The 19,619-nt window shown below is 40.9% G+C and overlaps 1 protein-coding gene and 1 long non-coding RNA gene across 4 annotated transcripts; one reads left to right on the top strand and one right to left on the bottom strand.

The window, feature by feature from the left end:
• The first annotated feature begins 2,045 nt into the window (after nucleotides 1-2,045).
• LOC147269426 (uncharacterized) lies at nucleotides 2,046-9,694 on the top strand. Of its 3 annotated transcripts, none has more exons than XR_015109996.1 (3): nucleotides 2,046-2,361; nucleotides 5,389-7,296; nucleotides 7,720-9,694. It is a non-coding gene; the product is annotated as an uncharacterized LOC147269426 (long non-coding RNA). The 3 variants fall into 3 exon arrangements; XR_015109995.1 differs by having other exon boundaries at nucleotides 5,389-7,335; XR_015109997.1 differs by lacking the exon at nucleotides 7,720-9,694 and having other exon boundaries at nucleotides 5,389-5,532; nucleotides 7,189-7,617.
• On the bottom strand, nucleotides 2,623-18,314 carry fes (FES proto-oncogene, tyrosine kinase). Its single transcript, XM_086184689.1, has 18 exons — nucleotides 18,005-18,314; nucleotides 17,161-17,334; nucleotides 16,109-16,205; nucleotides 15,814-15,997; nucleotides 15,537-15,674; nucleotides 15,312-15,431; nucleotides 15,083-15,205; nucleotides 12,000-12,195; nucleotides 9,167-9,247; nucleotides 7,630-7,839; nucleotides 7,183-7,305; nucleotides 6,988-7,041; nucleotides 5,842-5,960; nucleotides 5,617-5,711; nucleotides 5,363-5,486; nucleotides 3,837-3,994; nucleotides 3,593-3,715; nucleotides 2,623-3,485 (listed from the first exon to the last, which is right to left on the bottom strand). Exons 1-18 carry the CDS (start codon nucleotides 18,227-18,229, stop codon nucleotides 3,343-3,345), a joined length of 2,487 nt encoding a protein of 828 aa, XP_086040815.1. The 5' UTR covers nucleotides 18,230-18,314; the 3' UTR covers nucleotides 2,623-3,342.
• Between the last annotated feature and the right edge of the window lie 1,305 nt (nucleotides 18,315-19,619).

The raw sequence follows: 19,619 nt of genomic DNA, 5'->3' as shown, positions 1-19,619 counted from the left end.
ATCACCTCATATATTATTAATCTGGAGCTAGATGATACCAACTACTAACAACACCTAAACTGTTCAAATTGTTCCAATTGATTCATAGTCCGGTTTAATGCAGATCTTCTTCATCCAGTCATATATGCTCATTATTTCACAAACACTTGAAGTGACTACCAACACTGTTAACGAGCAGTCGACAACAAGAAGAGCAACTGCTACTCATAACTCTGCGTGACTTTGTGAGCTACAATGAGGATAACTACTTCTAGGCAAACCAAGATCCTGAACCTCATTCAATGACATTTGACAGAGGTCTGCTAAGACTTAGCATCCATTGCCCATTCATTGTGCTAAGCTAATTAGCAGTCAGCATGTCTGTGAGTCTCAGCCCCTATGGAGGAGAGAAGGGGCTCTATCTTCTTGCTCAGCCAGAGGGAAGTTGAATGTGTTTTTCAAAAAGTTGCAATGTTCCTTTGACTTGTGTCTATTGCACATTGATCAAATGGACAGGGACTTCCCCAACCTTAACAATATGCAGAGGGGAACACATCCTAAACAGTTACAGATGCAAACTAATGGAGTATCCATCCATCCATCCATCCATCCATCCATATTCCAAACCATGTGTTCATTAATGGTCAGGGGGGCTGGATCCTATCCCAGCAGACATAGGATGAGAGGCAGGGTTCACCCTGGACAGGTCACCAGTCTGTTGCCGGGCCATCAGGAGCAATTAGGGGTTCAGTAACTTGCTCAAAGACACTTGGTCACCAGGGGAAGTGAGGATCAAACAAGGATCAAATCAAAAAATGGGGGGAGGAAGTCACATGTTCAATAATTCTGCTCTGCCTAGATTTAAATTGAGTGGCAGCATGGCTCAAAGGTAGAGTGGCGGGTAGCTGGTTCGATCCTCACTTCCCCTGGTGACCATGTTAAAGTATCCTTCAGCAAAATACTGAGCCCCTAACTGCTCCTGATGGCCCTGCAATGGACTGTTGGCCCGTACAGGGTGAACCCGTCTCTCGCCCAATGTCAGCTGGGATAGGCTCCAGACCATTAATGAATAAATGGTTTGGAATATAGATGGATGGATGGATGGATGGAAGGATGGAGGGATGGCTACTCCAGTAGTTTGCATCTGTAACTGCCAGTGTGTTCAATTATCTCTGACCTAACGGAGCCTCAATGTACCAAACAAGTTAAACAAACCAGGTAGAACAAAAATCAAAAACATGAATTGGGTTTCAGTTACTGCTTTGTACTCATTGGTTGGTCAAACGGTTAACTAAAATAAAGGCTCCATTTTATAGTTGCAACCCAAACTGGATCTGATGTGGCAGGTTGAAGTTATGCCACAGTCATATAAAAGTGAATGGGTCTATCATGGGACTCCACTCATGGGACAACAAGAAGTTACAAAACATGCTCAACCGGTAAAGCATTCTCAATTACAGAACTGTTGAGCAACCACTTACAAAGGCTTAAAGAAATTAATCATGCTATGTTAGACAACTTTTTAAGGATGGAGAAGCTTGTCAACTGTCACACCTTCCTCAGCACAGCAATCTCTTATCCATGACACCTGAATGAATCGATGAGGTCGCAGTGTGCAAATATTTTGCTGTGTTCCACCCACGCAGATCACTGGTCTCTAATTTTAATGGGAACTTAATGCCTTAATATATAGGTGTGTTCTTATGTGAGAATTTGAAGTAATTTTTTCACAGCAACTCTGAATGGAAAATTACATTTTTTCATTCTCTGTGGCATCAATCTCAAATGTGGCATCAGCAGGTAGAAATGTCTTATCGCTGAAATACGGGAGGGATTCTCCGTGCTAAATACACTAATCCACATTATATTGTACAATAACCCTCCAGCACAGGTCTTGGTGAGCCACTGACTTTCAGGACCAGACGGTAGCATCTATGGTGTTTTGATAGATTAAATCGGAGTAACCTTCTCATGACACTCCACACCCACGCTGCTGTCATGAGGCGGCTCCTCACTGTCACTCAACAATGTCACCTGCCTTGTCCGAACAACACGTTGATTAGCACATGAACTGATGGTTTTCTGGCTGGATCACGACTTTGTTTTTCCTTTAATCATGATTCACACTTAATTCAGTGCGTCAAATTTTCAAACAAATAAACATCCCTCAAACTGAAGCCATTGCAAGACATTTTCGCCAAACGCTTATCAAGCTCATCACAATTTCACTGCATCTCACGGTAGATAGAGTTTGCATCCGTGGCGACATCCCCCGCTGCCAGGAGGATGCATATCGAGCATGCTCTATGGGCAGATGCACGATGCATCTTTTCATCATATTCCAGCCACAACTGTAACGATGGACTTGATGGAGCCTGTGATGTAAGTACCACGGTTGTTTGTAATAGATGGGGACAAACGTTCCACCCGGTAGCTTTTGAACGTCCTCCTGATCTCAAGACGACGTACCACATCTTTTATCTGCTATAGTTCTGCAAAGTGTTTATACGCACTGAAGTAAATCATTCATTTTCTAGCCTGAACTGATTTCTTAAACCAAGATTAACATACTTTCTTGTGACTCTTGTTTCATAACACACGTCAACAGTCAAAGATTTTTTAAAATCATTTTTATCACAAAAATATCAATATTAACATACCGTGTAATAAAAAACCAAACAAACTTTGACAGGTTTCTTCTTGTCTTTTTGAATTGCATGTCAAAGAATGTCTCTCCTTTTTAGAAGTAGAGAAATGTTCAGTGATGTTCCCATTAACCTGCAGACCAAAGATCCTAAATTAAGAGGTCTGTAATTGGACTTAAAACACAACAAACCGGTCATAAAGGTCAAACATGTCCTTGTTGTTTCTATGCTGGCTGGCTGAACAGGCAGATGTACTGTAGATTCTTTTTTCTTGTTTAATTTTCTTGAGGCAGGTACCCTTGCCTTCACATTTCACTGGCGATGACAAAACATACTGTGTTATAAAAGCACATATTTGTGTCGTCTCAGCGACAAGACAGCAACAACATCCTGTTCAAAAGAATGAAAAACAGGTAACAGGGGAGGAACAAAACAATAATCCTGCCATCAGCTGCTCTTCAGATATTGCGGAACATGAAACTCATTTTTAATCTAATTCCAGTCAGTCAACAGTCAAAATAAATAATATTCTACTTTTTTTTGTTTGATTTTTTTCTTTTCTTTTTTAAAAGAATTTTCGCATTTTTAGTTTATATTTCCTGGAGATCCATTTCAGTGAAAAGATGATACATTATCATATTCTCTGAAATTCAAACCACACACACAAGCGACCTGTCAAACAGAAAGCACTATAAATCACCAGCATACACAGCCAGCATTATGTTATTTTGTTGTAAATAACACAGAGCTCAGCCTGTAGATCTTTGAATGATGGTCTATTTCTGGGTTCGTACTGCCAGCAACTGCTCATAAGTCTGGAGATTCCTGTGGGGCATCCATGTGGAGCCGGCATGCGGTACCCTGCAACACACCAAACAACAGCTAGAATATATTCATATCATTAATGTATGAAAAAGGCCTCTGTAGTGTTGTGAAGGAACTTATTTTCCCATCATGAAAGTCCGTACCTTTCTCCACCTCCTCTCGAGTCTGTTGGTTGTTCATGCTTGTGTAGGGCGTCATTCCTAAAGAGAAGGTCTCCCACAGTAGGACACCAAAGCTCCATACATCACTCTCTGTGGTATAACGACCTGTGAGCACCAGCAGGGGGCAGCATTGACAAAGACACGCGCTTTCTGTCAGTTGGACGGTATCTGGATGGATGTAGACAGGCAGGAGAAGGGTTGTGACAGTCGGGCACTGGTGACCTACCATAGTTCAGGGCTTCAGGAGCCGTCCATTTGACAGGAATCTGTCTGAGGCCGCCCTCTGCAGAGTAGACGCCATCCTCTTGCTGACGGGACATCCCAAAGTCACTGATCTTCACCACATTCTTCTCTGCAACCAGACAGTTTCTGGCTGCCAGATCCCTGAAACAACAACACATGACAGAAAGAGAAAGACATAAGTGGGGTTGATGAAATATGGATACAAACCAGACACAAAAACATCACGCACTGAAGCAAAAAACAGTGACCAAACAAGCAGGACAGGAAGGAGCAGAGGATGCTTTCTTGTCATGTCTCTGCTGTTGCATGTAAGGCAGTTTGACATGTTAAAATCTGAGCAGCAACCAGCAGCCTCCTCTATCTGCTCCCGCTGGGCAAATCACACCATAATGAGCCGGATGTCACACCAGAGCACCAGCAACCTCCGCAGATGCCTCACTCACTCAAGGCTCCCTATTTCAACAGCACATCCCTTCAAACACGCTTCTGTTTTAAAAGGAAAATTGTTGTTCAGCTTACGCATCGTTGGTGTCTCCTCATTGTTCTCTGATTACATACTTTGACAGCAAATCCCCCCCATCTTTGATCTTTCTATCCAGTTCCCACTCGGTTTGAGATCCACCTCCAAGGAAACGTTTCTCTTGGCTCATGTAAAATGGATCCAATATAGCAGGCAGACTTTTAACTACTTAGAATTTCAAGTAAGGTAAGAGAGGGAGAACACCACACCCATTGTAGCATCCTACACTGTCTTAGTTTAGAGAAGATTTTGGAATCTTATTTCTCAAATACAAGGTTGAATGTTTAGCATTTCCTTTCGATACTACCAGTAATTAGATAAACAACATTTTCTCATAATCGTCCAAAACCACCCACAAATACCTGAAATGCAATTTCAAGTAAATTCCTTCACCTTTTGAACTTGTCTTCCACTTAAGAAGTCAGTTTGGTATTCAAATTATTTGTGGCTATGGCATTTTTGTTTTTTGTTTTTTTCCTTTCCGTTCCCTTTTGACCTGGTTTCTAAATCCAAAATCGCAAGCCATCAGATCACAATGCGACCTACAGATAGACAGAATAAAAGCTGTCTAGAGTCCTGAGACGCTCAGACCCCACCACGTACGGACCATGTTTATGATGCAACCATTTCCTGTCACTGGACTATGATTTAGTGGAAGACACTGCCCTGTTGTTTGGGGTTTCTCTTTAGATCCATAAAATTGTAAACCAGGACATAAAGTATATTAAATTAAGAACGCTTACTTCTCTTTGATTGAATGATTGTATATAAAAAACCCTTATTCACATCTTTGTAGTGAAGGCAGATGGTTGTCAAATACCAAATGTGCAAAAGAGCAAATAGTGAAAGGAGTGACATCTTTCGACTGACAAATGCGACTAATAAAATGTGGAAACGCACTTGATAAAAGAGTAACACTCTACGAACCTAACTGTCCTCACAAAGGGTATACTTGGAACATGAATTATTTGTGCGATTGATCGCCTAACCTGTGGATGCACTTCCTCGTCTCCAGGTACTCCATGCCAGCTGCTACATTCTCTGTCATTTTGACCAACATCTTTGGTGTCAGACTCGGACCCTCGTGCCGCAAGAAGGAAAGAAAATCACCACCTTCATTTCAGGAGGGAGAGAGATGATGGAGGAGCACAGCAGAGAGGTAATAAAGGTACAATAAGTCTTAGATTTGTCAGGTAAACAAGCTGTGAAAAGGTGTAAAGGTGTTTCACACAATCTTATTTACCTTCAACAAGTTCCATTATGATGTAGATAGGCTGTTTCTGTGTGCACACGCCGATTAGCCTCACAATGTTGGGATGATCGTACTGCTTTAAGATCCTGGATGTACAGAGAGGTGTGTGAAGGCTTGTGAGGTTCAGCGTGTGTGTGTGTGTGTGTGTGTGTGTGTGTGTGTGTGTGTGTGTGTGTGTGTGTGTGCGTGTGTGCGTGCGTGCGTGCGTGTGCTAACCTGGCTTCCATCAAGAACTTATTCTTGTGCTCAGGAGCCAGATTCTCCTTACAGGACTTAATTGCCACAAGAGTGTTACCAGAGCGTAAACATCCTTGGTACACCTCTCCAAAGTTCCCCTATGCAGTAGAAACATCAGCACACTTCAGCCAAAGACTCACTAAAATAATCAGATACATCCAGACTGATTAGAAATTATTTTCTACAAAGTGTTCACAGTTTTATTTACTCACAGATGAAATTGATACAGTCCACCTCTACTCTACATCAAGCCAAAAATTTCATTTATCCAAAACTTTATGACAAATAATTCCCATCTGCCTCTGATATACTGTGTTTTTGTGCTAATTAAGTAACATTACTACATTGACAATCAAACTAGGACTTCACCACCATCAAGAAAATTAATTGTCATCAAACTAATGGATGTTGTTCCTTCATCTGCGGTTATTTTATATTAATATACTGCAAAGGAGAATTTAAGTCCATAGTAAAGGATCGTGATTCCAGTACTCTTAGTCCGTGTGATTGCTTACGTTTCAGAAATTTGTTTGACAGTTAGATTTCATTTGCTGAGATTGCATTGCATTTAACTGCATATCATGTTCACTCATTTGTAGCACAACAACTCCAAAGCTGTTTAGAATCACTTGTAGCATCCTCATCTCATATCTGCTTAGCATTGTGAGCATGCTAGCATGTTGACATTAGAGATCAGCTGAAAGTACCTAAGCACAGAGGGCTGCTATATGACTGTGCATTAAGTGGAAGCTAATTTGCGAATATTTGAACTTCACTATTCAAACAGATAAGGACTGATGACTTTCTTAATTACAGTTACCAGTGAGAATGCTCACTCTGTTAATATGCCACATGTGAATTACTGGCCTTTATACAAATATGATTTTTCTGTCTTAAAACATGGAAATGGTGTTTTTTCTCGTGCTCTACATGCGCAGTGGTTGATGATTACATGTAAACTGCCTAAAACCAAATCTATTATTAATGAGTCACTCTAACCCTCAGACCGTTGTGTTATATGGGTTTTAGTCATGGCAACCAAACACCCAACTAAGTCTCATTCAAATAAATTGACAATTAAATACAAAAACAACTCAATTAAACCTGATGAAAACACTCACTCACCCGTCCAATGAGGTTTCCTAAGATAACATCATCATGTTCCAGCACCCATTTGTCCTGATGGAGTTCAAATGAAATTTTTTTTTTTTACATATGATACATATGACATCAATATTTAATTTTTAGTAAACGTACAGTTTTTTTTTTTAAAGATTTTAGCTGCTAAGATTTTATTGAGCAACATTTATGATGCAGTACCTTCAGAACAGGTTTCTTCAGCACTATGTCAGACCTCCTGGTGATACCTTGTTGTGAGGAGAATAGATGATGGATCAGCTGCGGGATACTGCGGAAGCCCTCTCCATCCAGACGGTACAGATTCTTCACACGCACAGAGAAACATTTACAAAGGTGAACTAAAAAACCCATCAATATAGATCCACAGATATGAGCATGTCAAACAAATAGCTGGGTCGTTTACGTCAAACATCAGTTTGCATGTACCTATACATAAAATGGAGGAACTCTAAAATGAAAAAGGGAAGTCATATGTAATTGTCATTATTTGAGGAACTACTGTCAAAAATGTGTCATAAAACTTTGATCTAAAATGCACACAGAAACATGTAGAGACTAAAAATACAAATGTACTTAAACAAGTCTCCTCCACACAAAGGTCAAGTGCTATTGAACAGATGTACTTACATCTGCATTCTGAATGAGGAAATGCTTGCAGGAGCCATCCCAATGCACAGAGAGCACATACCCCTGTTTTTCTTGACTCTTTCTCACCAGGAAGTCTCCGCTATTCTTCAGCAGCTGCTGGACCTCCAATCTGGGAATCGCGCCATGGTACCAGTCCTGCTGTCCCAGAGGGCGCTCCAGCTCCTGCATCGCAGTGAGCACTGGAAGCACCTGGGAACAGGAAGACAGAGTTGGCATGAATAATAAAACAATTGGTGGATGGATTTTAGGGTGATTCTGCAGGCAGGATATAGAGATATTTCAAAGGAGAGTCTCTTCTTTAAAATAAAACTGCAGCACCATCCAGGCCTCCTGGGCATCACAGAGCTGGAATTCTGGCAGGAAAGCGAGAAGAAGTTTGCACTTTGCAAAAAATAAAACATAAAAAAACAGCAAATAATGGAGGATTGGAGAACTGCATATTACAGAATATTATTTGCTCATATTGGATCCTTGACTGAGTTTATCAGTCTCAAAGATAAAAAAAAAACAAAACAAGACATAAATAACATACTGCACACAGACTTTTGTGCAGAAGTCCTGCTCTGTTCTGTTCTGTTCAGAAGAGTGTGTGCTATCATCTGTCAGCAGCAATAAAAGGATGAAATGTAATCAAGCTGCCCAAGAAGAACATTAACTTTTAGTTTAAGAAGAAGTTTTGAATGAAGTACTTTGACCAACAAATTCGATCTGAAGCCCATGGTGCCTTCAGGAGCACACAACCCCAAAGAAGGATCATGTGCCCGAGTGAGCTTAGTGTTCACACTCTGGCACCTTCACCAGAACATGATGAATGTTGTTAGGTACCAGTGCATATAACAGGCACTCCAGTGGCAACGTCCTTCACCTGGAAAAAGCTTTTCCTGGTAAAATGTCCCGCAGCAGACCTCCACAGATGTTGCGTTTACAATGTCTTGCCATAATTAGTCAGTCATTGTTTGGTGTAATTATTAGGCCTCGATACAAAGTTTTTTCTACTCATTACTGTGCCAGCCCCTTCCTGCACATTTTTAAACGTAGAAATTCCATTCAAACATCAAAACTCTCAGAAAATTCACCACATGCTTAAAAGCTTGTTAAAGTGATTTCATATCTGTGGATATTCTCAGTCATCCAGGTCATGGTAAGTCTCAAAAAAGCATAAAATATGGCAACTGGACTACACGACGTTAGTCCAGTTGCCATATTTTATGCTTCTTTTGAGGCTTTCATGATTTCTGAAATATTCTATATTTTCGATGTTTTATGTTGAAATCATTCTCAGAGCAACAAATTTCATACAACACATAGAATTTAGGGTGGGACAGGAGGGACCTTCAACTCTCATACAACTCCCATCTTAAATGAGAGCAGGTTTCCCAGGAGGAGAGCTAAACACCACCCTTTTGTTATCACGTTGTGAGGTCACCATGGCACCCACTCAGGTGTCATTCATTTCTGTGTTGTGTTGTGAGCTCTCTCTGTAATTTCTCTATTTGTAATTTAGTGTTTAACTTACGTCACTTTTAGGTTTAAACCAGCTACTTAGATTGTTAATGATCCCGTCCCTGAGGAGTTTGGAGGAAGCTTGGCTGTGGTCCTGTAAAACAGATCAGAGCACAGGATACTGCTTAGTTTAAATGCAACACATTAACTGCAAATAATTAAAATAACTTGTATATATTTAATAAATCATGTTACAATGTGTTATTGGAATTACTGATTATGTTCTCTCTCAATGTTGACAACATTGACAGCTGCGGAAGTTACTGCAGTACAAAAGCTAATTTAATTAAAGCTAAGTTAGTATCAGGTAAATGCATTTTTGAAAAGTAAATTACATCAGATGTGTTATTGCTTCTGTCAACATTGTAATACTACTTATTGGTTTATTGGCTCATTGGATCATTATCACTGATGGGACTCTTTAATTGTACCTGCATACCTACATTCTTTGTTTGAAATGTGATGGCACACACTCGCTCCTCCCTGCACAGTTTCTTTTAATTGCACTTATTTGTGTGATGTATTTTATTTTATGTGCTAAATAAACTAAACTAAACTAAACAAAGTCGTATAAAATGGAAATACCTCATTGAAGTATGTGTAATTAAAAGTTGCACTGGACAAGGATACTCCAGTGACTCATGACTGTGAAAATGAATGGTTGAAATTGAGGCATAAGAGGCATGTACTTCTACTCCATACAGTACGAGTCAAACTCCAGAGTGATTTGGAAGGGCCCTACACTTTTCATTACACCTTCGTGCCGCCTACGTATGCACTCGTTTTACACTCCACACCTCCACTCGTGCAGCACTATCCATGTCAAAGCTTCAGTGATACGATATCATTTAAAAAATTTTGGAAAGTTAGAATGGAACAGAGTAAATTATACAGTCCACTTGCAGCAGTTGAAATATTGTCTTTGGTCTCGCACAGGTGGATTAAAGTATTAGAAAGCTCTCAGGGAACACATGCCTCCATGAAGAATACCGCTAATATCCTGCTGATGATCTAAAACGGTCTTCAGGTGTCAGGATCCGCAATTTGATCCAGATCACCAATGGAAGTCACTCACATTTTTCCTTGCATTATTAGAAACATTTTCAAGAAAGTTTAATCAAAATAAAATTGATTTTTGATGTATCGTGCCAACAAACAAACAATTTTTAAGAATTTCAAGTTTGTATTCTTGAATGCTGAATGTACTCCAAACCAGTGGGGTCTTCCCTGGTCTGTGCCCCATCCTCCCTCTAAGTCTTGAGAAATTGGTTAAATAGTTTTTGAATAATCCTGTTAACGGACAGAATGACCACACTGAAAACATGAGTATTGATATAAATATGCCTACAAGATGTCTGTTGCACAATTGAATAACATCAGTGCATTTAAACACTCCTCAAAAAAGGTGAAATACAACCTCCACACGTGTGTCAAGGCATGCAAGAAACCACTCTCACCAGCCATGTGAGTCTGGCATGATACACCCAGAGAGGACAAAGTACAATCACCTCTGCAAGTTCCCCAAAATGGCATCCACCCCCATTCCACCCACAGCTCAGGAACAAGGAGAAAATGATTTTCAAAAATCCAAGCGTGGAGGGAACTATGAGCTTACTCTGGTTTGTTGACTATGTTAATTGCATTTGGGATAAAGAGCCCTTGTAGACTTTTTCCTTGGCAGGAGTATTAGCATCAGCCAAAACTCAAACTCAGTTTGGAGGGAGGGGGGGTGTCACTGACGACTGACATGGCTTCTAAAGGTCATCTAATTATTTTTGTTGTGTTATTATCGTCTCTGCTCTCTTAACAGTCCTGGACAGCTTGTATCTACTCATTGAAGCCAAGTAGCCAGATCAGACAGAGATGTGCTATAAACAAAGACCTCTGTCAGACTCAGGCTGGCATACACTATCCAGAACGTCAAGTCTGACCCTGAATGCCCTCCATTTCCTAATTAAATGGTTTCTGACAAGCTTTCTCACAAATAAAATCTAGTTTATCAGGTGGAACTCAGGTGTGTGTTCCCAGATAGCTGACAGTTTCCACAGCTTGGTCACACAGTAGCAAGAATGAGAACAGGTCTGTTTGGTTAAAAAAAAAGTTTGTTTTTTTACAATTAACTTAACCTACACTTTTGTTCCGACTTAGAAACCATTGCAAAGTAATCAGATAGTACACTTTTCTTAAAGAAGTGATCTGCAAAGTCATCAGCATATTCAAATGGCTCAAAAGTGCTGTCATGCTGTGTCATTTCCTTTCCCAGAATAGTCCTGAATATACAACAATAAAAAGAATAAACTTTCTCCATCTCTCTCTTTATGGACACCACCTTCACTCACCCCTGCATCCAGAAGCTGTTGCATGAACACACTGGTTTGCATTTTGCTAAAAGTAAAACGAAAGTCTGTTAATTGCTTACCTACAGCATATCTACTTCTATGTTTGCTTTGCATCAACCTGAATTTCCCAGTTTGAGTAATAAAGTTTATCCTGACTTTGCAGTCCCTCATTGTGTTTTATAATCACATGAAACATTATGCAACAACTAAGAAAAAATAATTTGTATGTTTTTGTTAAAAAAAAAAGAAAAAAGTGCGGTGCGCCTTCATGAACCATTATTATTTCATCAGTATGAAGTGAGTGAGACCCGGGCCTCCTGACACATGGGAAGCTGCCCAGTACCGACAGTCTGTCTGATTAACAGAGGGAAGCTGTGCTGCAGATGAATTCTGCCAGTCATAAAGCCACCTCATCACTTCATGAAATATCCTTTTTCCACTGCTGGACAGAGTGGGTATTTTGATTTAGAGCATGTAAAAGACATGACAGACTGTGGGGGAACGTACGTTGTTTGAGTTGGCCGATGGTGAAAGCATGTCTATGTCCAGCTGCAGAGCAGAGGGAGGATCTCCAGAGCCCAGCTGGTCTAACCTCTCCTTCAGGATCACCCTCTGAACCTCCAGCTTGGCTCTGGCACCTTGAGAGACAGTAACCTGCTGCCGACATCCCTCCAGGGCCTGGTTCTTGCTGAACTGATAGACCCTGGACATAGCAGACAGATACATATTTCTAACAGTCTTTTTAAGAGTAAGAAACGCAAAGGGCTGAATGGGTCAATAAAGATGCAGTTAGACGGCGGAAGACAACTCAGATGTCAATAAACAGCCTGTGCAAATAGGTTCTCAGACGTTCCTATTGACAAATGCAATCAATAAGAGGGCTTCTGCTTCTTCTCCGGCAAAAGCCTGGTCAGCAGAACAGTAATGGTTAGTGCACGGCTGGATTTACCCCAGAGAAAATACTGGGTCCCTGTGAACTTCCCTCTGTGCATTGTGCATGATGTCACCCTCAAGTTCCCATTAGGAACCATGGAGATGACAAACTACAGTCATGGCAGCTTAATTACTGAGTGCGACCGGTGCTCCTGTCCTGGAATGACACTACTGTTTGTGGTAACTGGAGCTGAAATGATCAGCCAATGAATCGCTTCGTTAGATTTTCAGCTTTTCATGTGCTGATTTGCTGCTGTTCTTTGCATTCATACATATACAATGATATACTGTTTGGCTTTAGGGCTCCGATGATGAAAGCCCCCGTGACTCTTGGAAATTAATCAACGTTGAACATTTCCACTTTTTCTGCCGTTTTATGAGAGAGAAATATCATTAGTAATTAAATACACGATGAAAACTGTAATTTGTTGCTGTAAGTTTATGGAGCACTGTAGCAACAGAGAGAAAGAAAAATTATGTGGGCATAAAGAAAATATTTATGTATATTGCGGGAGGCGACGAGACACAAGTTTGGTTATTTTGAGGCCATGAGACATAACCTGTTCTCCCTCTTTTGTTATTTGAGGCCAAAAGAGAGAAAGTTTCCCCTCAATTTAATAAATTAGTGACCACAAGCTTTAACATGTTCAAAAATGTGAAATAACAAAATTGAGAGCACAACATTTTCCTCATGTTCATGAATAAGTTAAACTGAGGGAACAAGTTACATCGTCTGGCCTCAAAATACTGTACGTAAATATATATTTCTTCAATCTCTGCCCACTATAAAAAAAAAAAAAAATCTATGGACACTCCAGAGTTGTATATGACTTTGATCAAGTATATTTTATTTAGGAACATCTTTCCTGTAAGCACAGCATAATAAAGTTATTCCTATTTTCATCCAAATGAACATTGCTGTGCTACAGAAACTCACACAGGCAGAACTGGATACTTCCTCTGCTAACTTAAAGGTTGATGAACAACAACTGTGCGGTTCTTCTAGACTTGGTGAATGTTATCAGAACAGATCGATCAGATTCTGAAACGAGTCATATTTTAGGGGCTGTGTGACATCCAAAAAAAAAAAAATCCTCTAGCGTTTTATAGCCGTAACGCTACCAATGAAGTAGGCCGCAGACGTGCTAATAGTTGTTGTAAAACCTGTCACTGGAGAAAAATCCTCTGCACTAAAATCTAGTTTTAATTAACTCCATTTGAATCACAAAAACACATTTTTGACACAATATTATCTTTGACCGGTGAAAATTCCCCAACACAATGCAGTTGATCACATTATTAGACAGACAGACAGACAGACTACTTTATTAATCCCTTTTGGATGTTCTGCCAGGGAAATTGCACTCTCCTAAACATTCATTCACAGCACTGTTATCATAGAATAGACATAAATGATTCCCTATCGAAAAATAGCAAAGAAGAGAAAACAAAGACTATATATATCTATATCTATATATAGATATAGATATAGATAGATATATATACGCTATATATTAATACAGTTTAACATGGAGTGAACTTAGAGTTCAAGTCTTTGATTGGTGATTTCTGTAATTTAGCTGGATGAAAAGAAAGAATGAATGAATGAATAAATGGGTCCTGGGATCAGATTATTTGATGACGTTTTAATCTTTACTTTAGAAATTGGAATCTAAACCTCCATCCATCCATCCATCCATTTTCTTCCGCTTATTCTGTTAGGGGTCACAGGGGGGTGGAGCCTATCCCATCAGCCTTCAGGCGAGAGGTAGGGTGAATGAGGCAGGCAGGGTTCACCCTGGACAGATCGCCAGTCCATCACAGGGCCAACACATAGAGACAGACAACCATTCACACTCACAGTCACACCTACGGTCAATTTAGAGTATCAATCAGCCTCGTCCCCTCTTGATGTCTTTGGACTGTGGGAGGAAGCTGGAGTACCAGAGAGAACCCACACAGGAACAGGTAGAACATGGAGACTCCACACAGAAAGATCTCGTGCTGGAGCCGGGGCTCAAACCTGGAACCTTCTTGCTGTGAGGCGACAGTGCTGACCACTGCACCACTGTGCAGCCTGGTCAATAAATCCAAATAAGACAAATCTTCATGTGAGAGTTTTTGATATTATGACACTATATCCAGTTCCCTCAAGTTCACTCATTCTACCTGCTACAAGTCATCGCTGTTAACAAGACTAAATACCTTTTATTTTATGAAGTACCTTAACACAAGTATTTGTATTTCTACTCAAGTACTAAATGTGTTGCGACCTCTGGTCTGACCAGGTTAATATGTGCTGCTGTTAAAGTTTCAAACTTTTTTGCTAACACACACACACACACACACACACACACACACACACACACACACACACACACTGTTTTCAGCTGTCCTCCAGGAGCTTGTTAATGACCCCATCACTCCCACCGGACTGTAAACCTCTAACACCTTTGGACAGCCTCATCAACCAAGACAAATGAGGGGCCAGAGCTCCATAACTCTGACCATATTGCTGTATTATAATTCATAAGGCTCTTACTGCCTCCTGGGACCACACTGGTTATTAGTTGTTGCCTAGCACACAGAGTCAAACTTCATTATTTGAAGGTTGTGTGATTTCATTCACTTCTCTCTGGCCTGTGTGGTCAGCTCACCTCTGGCCCTTCTTGACGCCTTCCTTCTCTGCCTCCAGCTCCAGCTCCAGCTGTTCAACTGATAACTGCTGGGATCCCAGAGTCCCAGCCAGTTCCAGCAGCTCCTCCTCAACTGCAGTAAGCCTGCAGATGGAGTTTTAGGAAATAGGAGGGGAGATGAAGTTGTTCAGGTATTTCAGAAATAAAGGAAATTAAGTCATCTGTAAAATAGTTCATGATTTGTTCTCACTTGTGCTGGATTGTCTCTAAAGTTAAGTCATTTAGTTCAACCTCTTCGGGTTTGAGCTTCTCAGTGTCCTCAAGAAGCGTACAATCGAATTCTGGACAGGGAGGAATCTCCCCTACAGACCTGCAAACACAAGCACACATACAGCTCACAGGATTATTGTTCTGCCAGCTCTGCTTTCCTGACAGCATGACTGACCTCTGAGGGGAAAGGTGCACCTCTCTCTACCTGTTCTGGTGGATGAAGCTCTCATACTCGCTGTGAGGATCGATGGACATTATAGCAGAAGACATCTCCCGATGGATGTGCACTACTTCGTGATGAAGTAGAGAAGAAATGTCAAAATATTCCTGCACGATCTCTTTTCTGCTCCAGAGGTTAACATGAAAAAAAAATTTAGAATGAATATGTTAGCTTACGGGACACGCGCATGTTTCAGCAGCGGTCAGATTGATTAGAAAGTAAAGAAAGCTTCTCGTATTCACGAATGCACATTTACTCTTACAGAATGAGCACCATTTCCTGCTGCAGAGTCTGCAGAGCTCCGAGGAGAGCAGGCTGGAGGTGACTGTAATGGTGCTGATGGTGAACTTGAGCTGCCCGCACAGACAGCACGTAGTCGTTATGTAGCGCATAGAGTTTCGCTGAAGCCTTTGTGTAACGCTCTTTAGCTTTGTCACGCTCCTTATCTGTAAACACACGTACAGATAGAGATGATACGTTATGTTTCACTGGTGAAATATTTCAGATTTAAGTGTGATAAAACAGAGAGAGAAGTGAGAGCAGGCAGGAATCTTCACCTTTACTGGCCTCTTGGAACTTCCTCTTCGCCTGGGCTGCATCTCTCACCGCCTGCCTGTACATGTTCTTCAGTCTCTCCAGCTCTGTCTGGGTCACCTGCACTCAAACACAGGAAATAAGAACGAGCAGACGTCTAGTTCAGAGCTATTTATGCAGCTTAAGCTCAGAAGATTATGAGAGCGTGGGTTTGTGTGAGGCACAGGAAGTGGACAAGACCATCATTGTGATTAGACAGAGGAGCAGAGGGACGTGAAAAAAAGAATACGAGGAAATACTCTGATTTTGGTTGGTCAACAGTGTTTCCAACCTATACCTGATGAAATCTTTGACTTTCGTATTCAGCTGCCATCACATTGTAAAATCTGTTTCCCTTACATACACACACACAAACAGATAAATGAGCTCTGTGCAGCAAAGGAGGAAAATGTAAATCAAACAAATACCTGCCCGATTGCTACTGGAAAAGAACACATCATTCGCTGGGTGTAATTGAGTCATAAAAAGCAATGCGGAGCAGCCTGAGATAGCATCAAAATGCATTTGCACTCCCTCTTTCCAGTCTATTGAACCTCATTTCATTTGACTGCTGTCTATTTCCAAAGCTGCCAGCACCGCGCTCATTTGCATTTCAAAATAAAATGCTTGAGAAAAATCAACCAAAACATTTCAAAGCAGCAACTTGTGCTCTCCCATAAAAATTCCGTCATATAAATTCTCTACCACTGTGATCATTATCCTTTCTCCCTCATAATAGTAATATGTTTAAGTCCAAAATACAATCAAGACAAAGACATAGCAATAAACCTTGAAGTTTGCTGCAACAGACACACAACTCTTTAGAAAGTTGGAGATGTATTGCCCCATAAAAACTGAGATACTGATGGTGATGGCTGAGTATATCACTGTTTAAAAATGCATCAGGGTCCTGCTCAACTGGTTTTAAGAGGAATTTAAGACACTTTGTTTTAATTTAGCCTTAGATGCCTAAATGTATGAGTGTGTGTGTTTGTGTGTGTGTGTGTGTGCGTGTGCGTGCGTGTAAGTCCCACACCTTGCTGAGGTCCTGTCTCAGCAGGTTCCACTGTTCTGCGTAGGTTTTGCGTAGCTGCTGTTTGTCTCTGATGAGGAGCGTCAGTTTGCTAATGGGACCATTCAGCAGATCCTCAGAGTGCCTCTTCATCACCTGACTGAGGACGTCTGTCTGAGAGACCAGGACCCCCCAGGACTGGCAAGCGTGGGGGATGTCAGAAAAACAGTAGGAAATTAATGATGATACATGGTATGATGCATGGAAGTCAATGGAGCACAAATACTTCTGCTAAAACTCTTCAGTGATTAAAAATGTTTGCAAAAGGTTGTCAGTCTTGAATAGGACTGAACTATTTCAACAGGTCTAAGTAGATCAAGGCCCCTTAACGGTTCCTGGATCGAGCTTTTACCGAATACAAATGATAAACTGCCACTTTGACCCTAAAAATTATGTGTTTTGGTTGTTGTTGTTGTTTTAAACTATGTTGGTGTTTAAACATTAAATCCTCAAGTGTTGCACTGGTCAAGGAAGTATTTTCCCCAATTTGACTTTGTCTTTTTCAGTTGTGGCAGGTAGTGGTTAGTTAGCAATTAGCACTTGCTACATCATTACACAGATCACACAAGATTTGATCACAACCTGTCCATGATTCCCATGATTCAGAACGATTTTGGGCCAGAGGTGTTAACTGGGTGGTTAAAATGGCCTCTTGCCAATTTCCTACCCCATTCTACATCTTGTGGCTGCGCTCGGGCCACACGCACTTGCGCGCGCGCACACACACACACACACACACACACACACACACAGTAGGCATCCTGTATTGAGCTTTCCCTCTTCTGCTGCTGGTCTGAGCTATTCTCACCTTGTTGAGCTGGCTGATGTAGTCCGGTCCTGTACCAGTCTGAGGCCGGTCCAATTTCCCTGCCATGGCAGTCATCTGATGCAGCTGTACTGAGAAGTCTCGTTCACTCTTCGCCCGCTGACCCATCCATTTCCTCATGACCTCCATCAGATGAAGCTCTGAGTCCAGCAAACGCAGGACAGCTGCATGAGCCTGTGGGCAGCGCAAGTCTTCCCCAAAACTCATCCCTGACTGTGTGAACTCTCCTCCCTGCCCGCAGTTTGTTGTCAAATGTTAGCCCAACTCATGAGTGGGACAGAAACAGAGCGGAGAGCTGTTGCAACAGCTGCAATGAAAAAGACCAGTTACTTCCCTGCTTTACATTCATGTGAGGCAGCACTTCCTCATGTCTGTTTGAATGTGGTTTTTATTTGCACATGTAGTTGCACTTTCAATTCATGCATCTTAACTGTCCATGGACAGTTAAGATGCACAAAAACTCAGATCAGATTAAGCTATAAAATCCACGCCTGAAATTAAGGAATGTGATTGGCCAAAATATTACATGCAGCATTAATGAATGTTTCCAGCAAGATCAGATAGAAACGCACCAACCAGCACAGGCTGGATGTTGCCTTACAGACCTTAAAGTATGTGTCAACAGGCAGTTTACCACACAGCCACAGAAACGTCAACAGATATTTTTAGTGAAGCAACAAAACGTATCCACCACAATAAATTGTTTCCACCACAATAGCACTGACCACTCCCACATAGGTTTATGAGCTGGAGTTTCCACACTCTTCACTAGAACTGAAGAAGCCTCTCGGATGAGAGGTGAAACGTCTTCAAGATAAACTTACGTCCAGTTGACCAGATTTTACTTCGCTTCGATCTACGATGACCTGGATGAATGAGAACCTACACAGACAACAAAACGTACTGTATCCATGACATTTGTGGAACTTGTTGGCTCCTAAATTACTCTTTGTCCTCTTTCCTTTATATCAGTGCAGCAATTCTAATTCATTAGATTACATAACAATGTAACACCCAGTTAGGACATTTTTTGGGACAATTTTTTCCCTGTTCACCTTGATTTAAACCATTTTGGCAACTATATTTTTGAATGTAAAATAGTATTGTAATTTTTTTTATTACTCGTATAGTCTTTTTACATAGTTGCATTGCTATGGTATATAAATAATCTGTATTCTTCAAATGAATCGTTATTTTTCTTTTAGTGTACGTACAGTATACACAGACATATAACAAGATGCTGCCAATGTCTGCTGCGCAATTCTGTTTGAGGATAGATGGATTTTTAAGTCTTTTTACCGTCTATAAAGCACTTAATGGTCTTGGGCCTAAATGCATACCGTGACTCCTCAGGTTAACTCGTTTATTTTTTGGAGATCAGAAGTAAATAAGGTGAAGCAGCTTTTAGTTCCCATAGGTTCCCAAAAGTGGAGCAAGTTCCTTTAATATGCTCCATTATATGATGCTCATTTAAAGAAAAGACTAGTAATAAAGTATTTATACCCGTAACACTGCATCTGCTAGATTGTGCTTTTTGGCTCTTAGTGTCTTTTAATGCCTTCTTAATGTAGTTGCATTTCTGTGACCCTTGAAAGCC

This window comes from Aulostomus chinensis, chromosome 2, assembly GCF_037954235.1.
Source record: "Aulostomus chinensis isolate RoL2024-O1b breed Wild chromosome 2, RoL_Achi_v1.0, whole genome shotgun sequence".
NCBI classification, from domain to species: Eukaryota; Metazoa; Chordata; class Actinopteri; order Syngnathiformes; family Aulostomidae; genus Aulostomus; species Aulostomus chinensis.
The sequence above is the reverse complement of the archived record's forward strand: the minus strand, read 5'-3'. Positions and strand labels throughout refer to the sequence as shown.

Bases quoted from the DNA above. Each gene is read 5' to 3' on its own strand.
- fes (XM_086184689.1), bottom strand. From the start codon at position 18,229: ATGAGTTTTGGGGAAGACTTGCGCTGCCCACAGGCTCATGCAGCTGTC. The intron at 7,042-7,182 runs GTACTGCATCAT...GAACTCCATCAG, and splicing joins TGAAGAAACCTGTTCTGAAG to GACAAATGGGTGCTGGAACA. The intron at 5,961-6,987 runs GTGAGTGAGTGT...TCTACTGCATAG, and splicing joins TAGGAAACCTCATTGGACGG to GGGAACTTTGGAGAGGTGTA.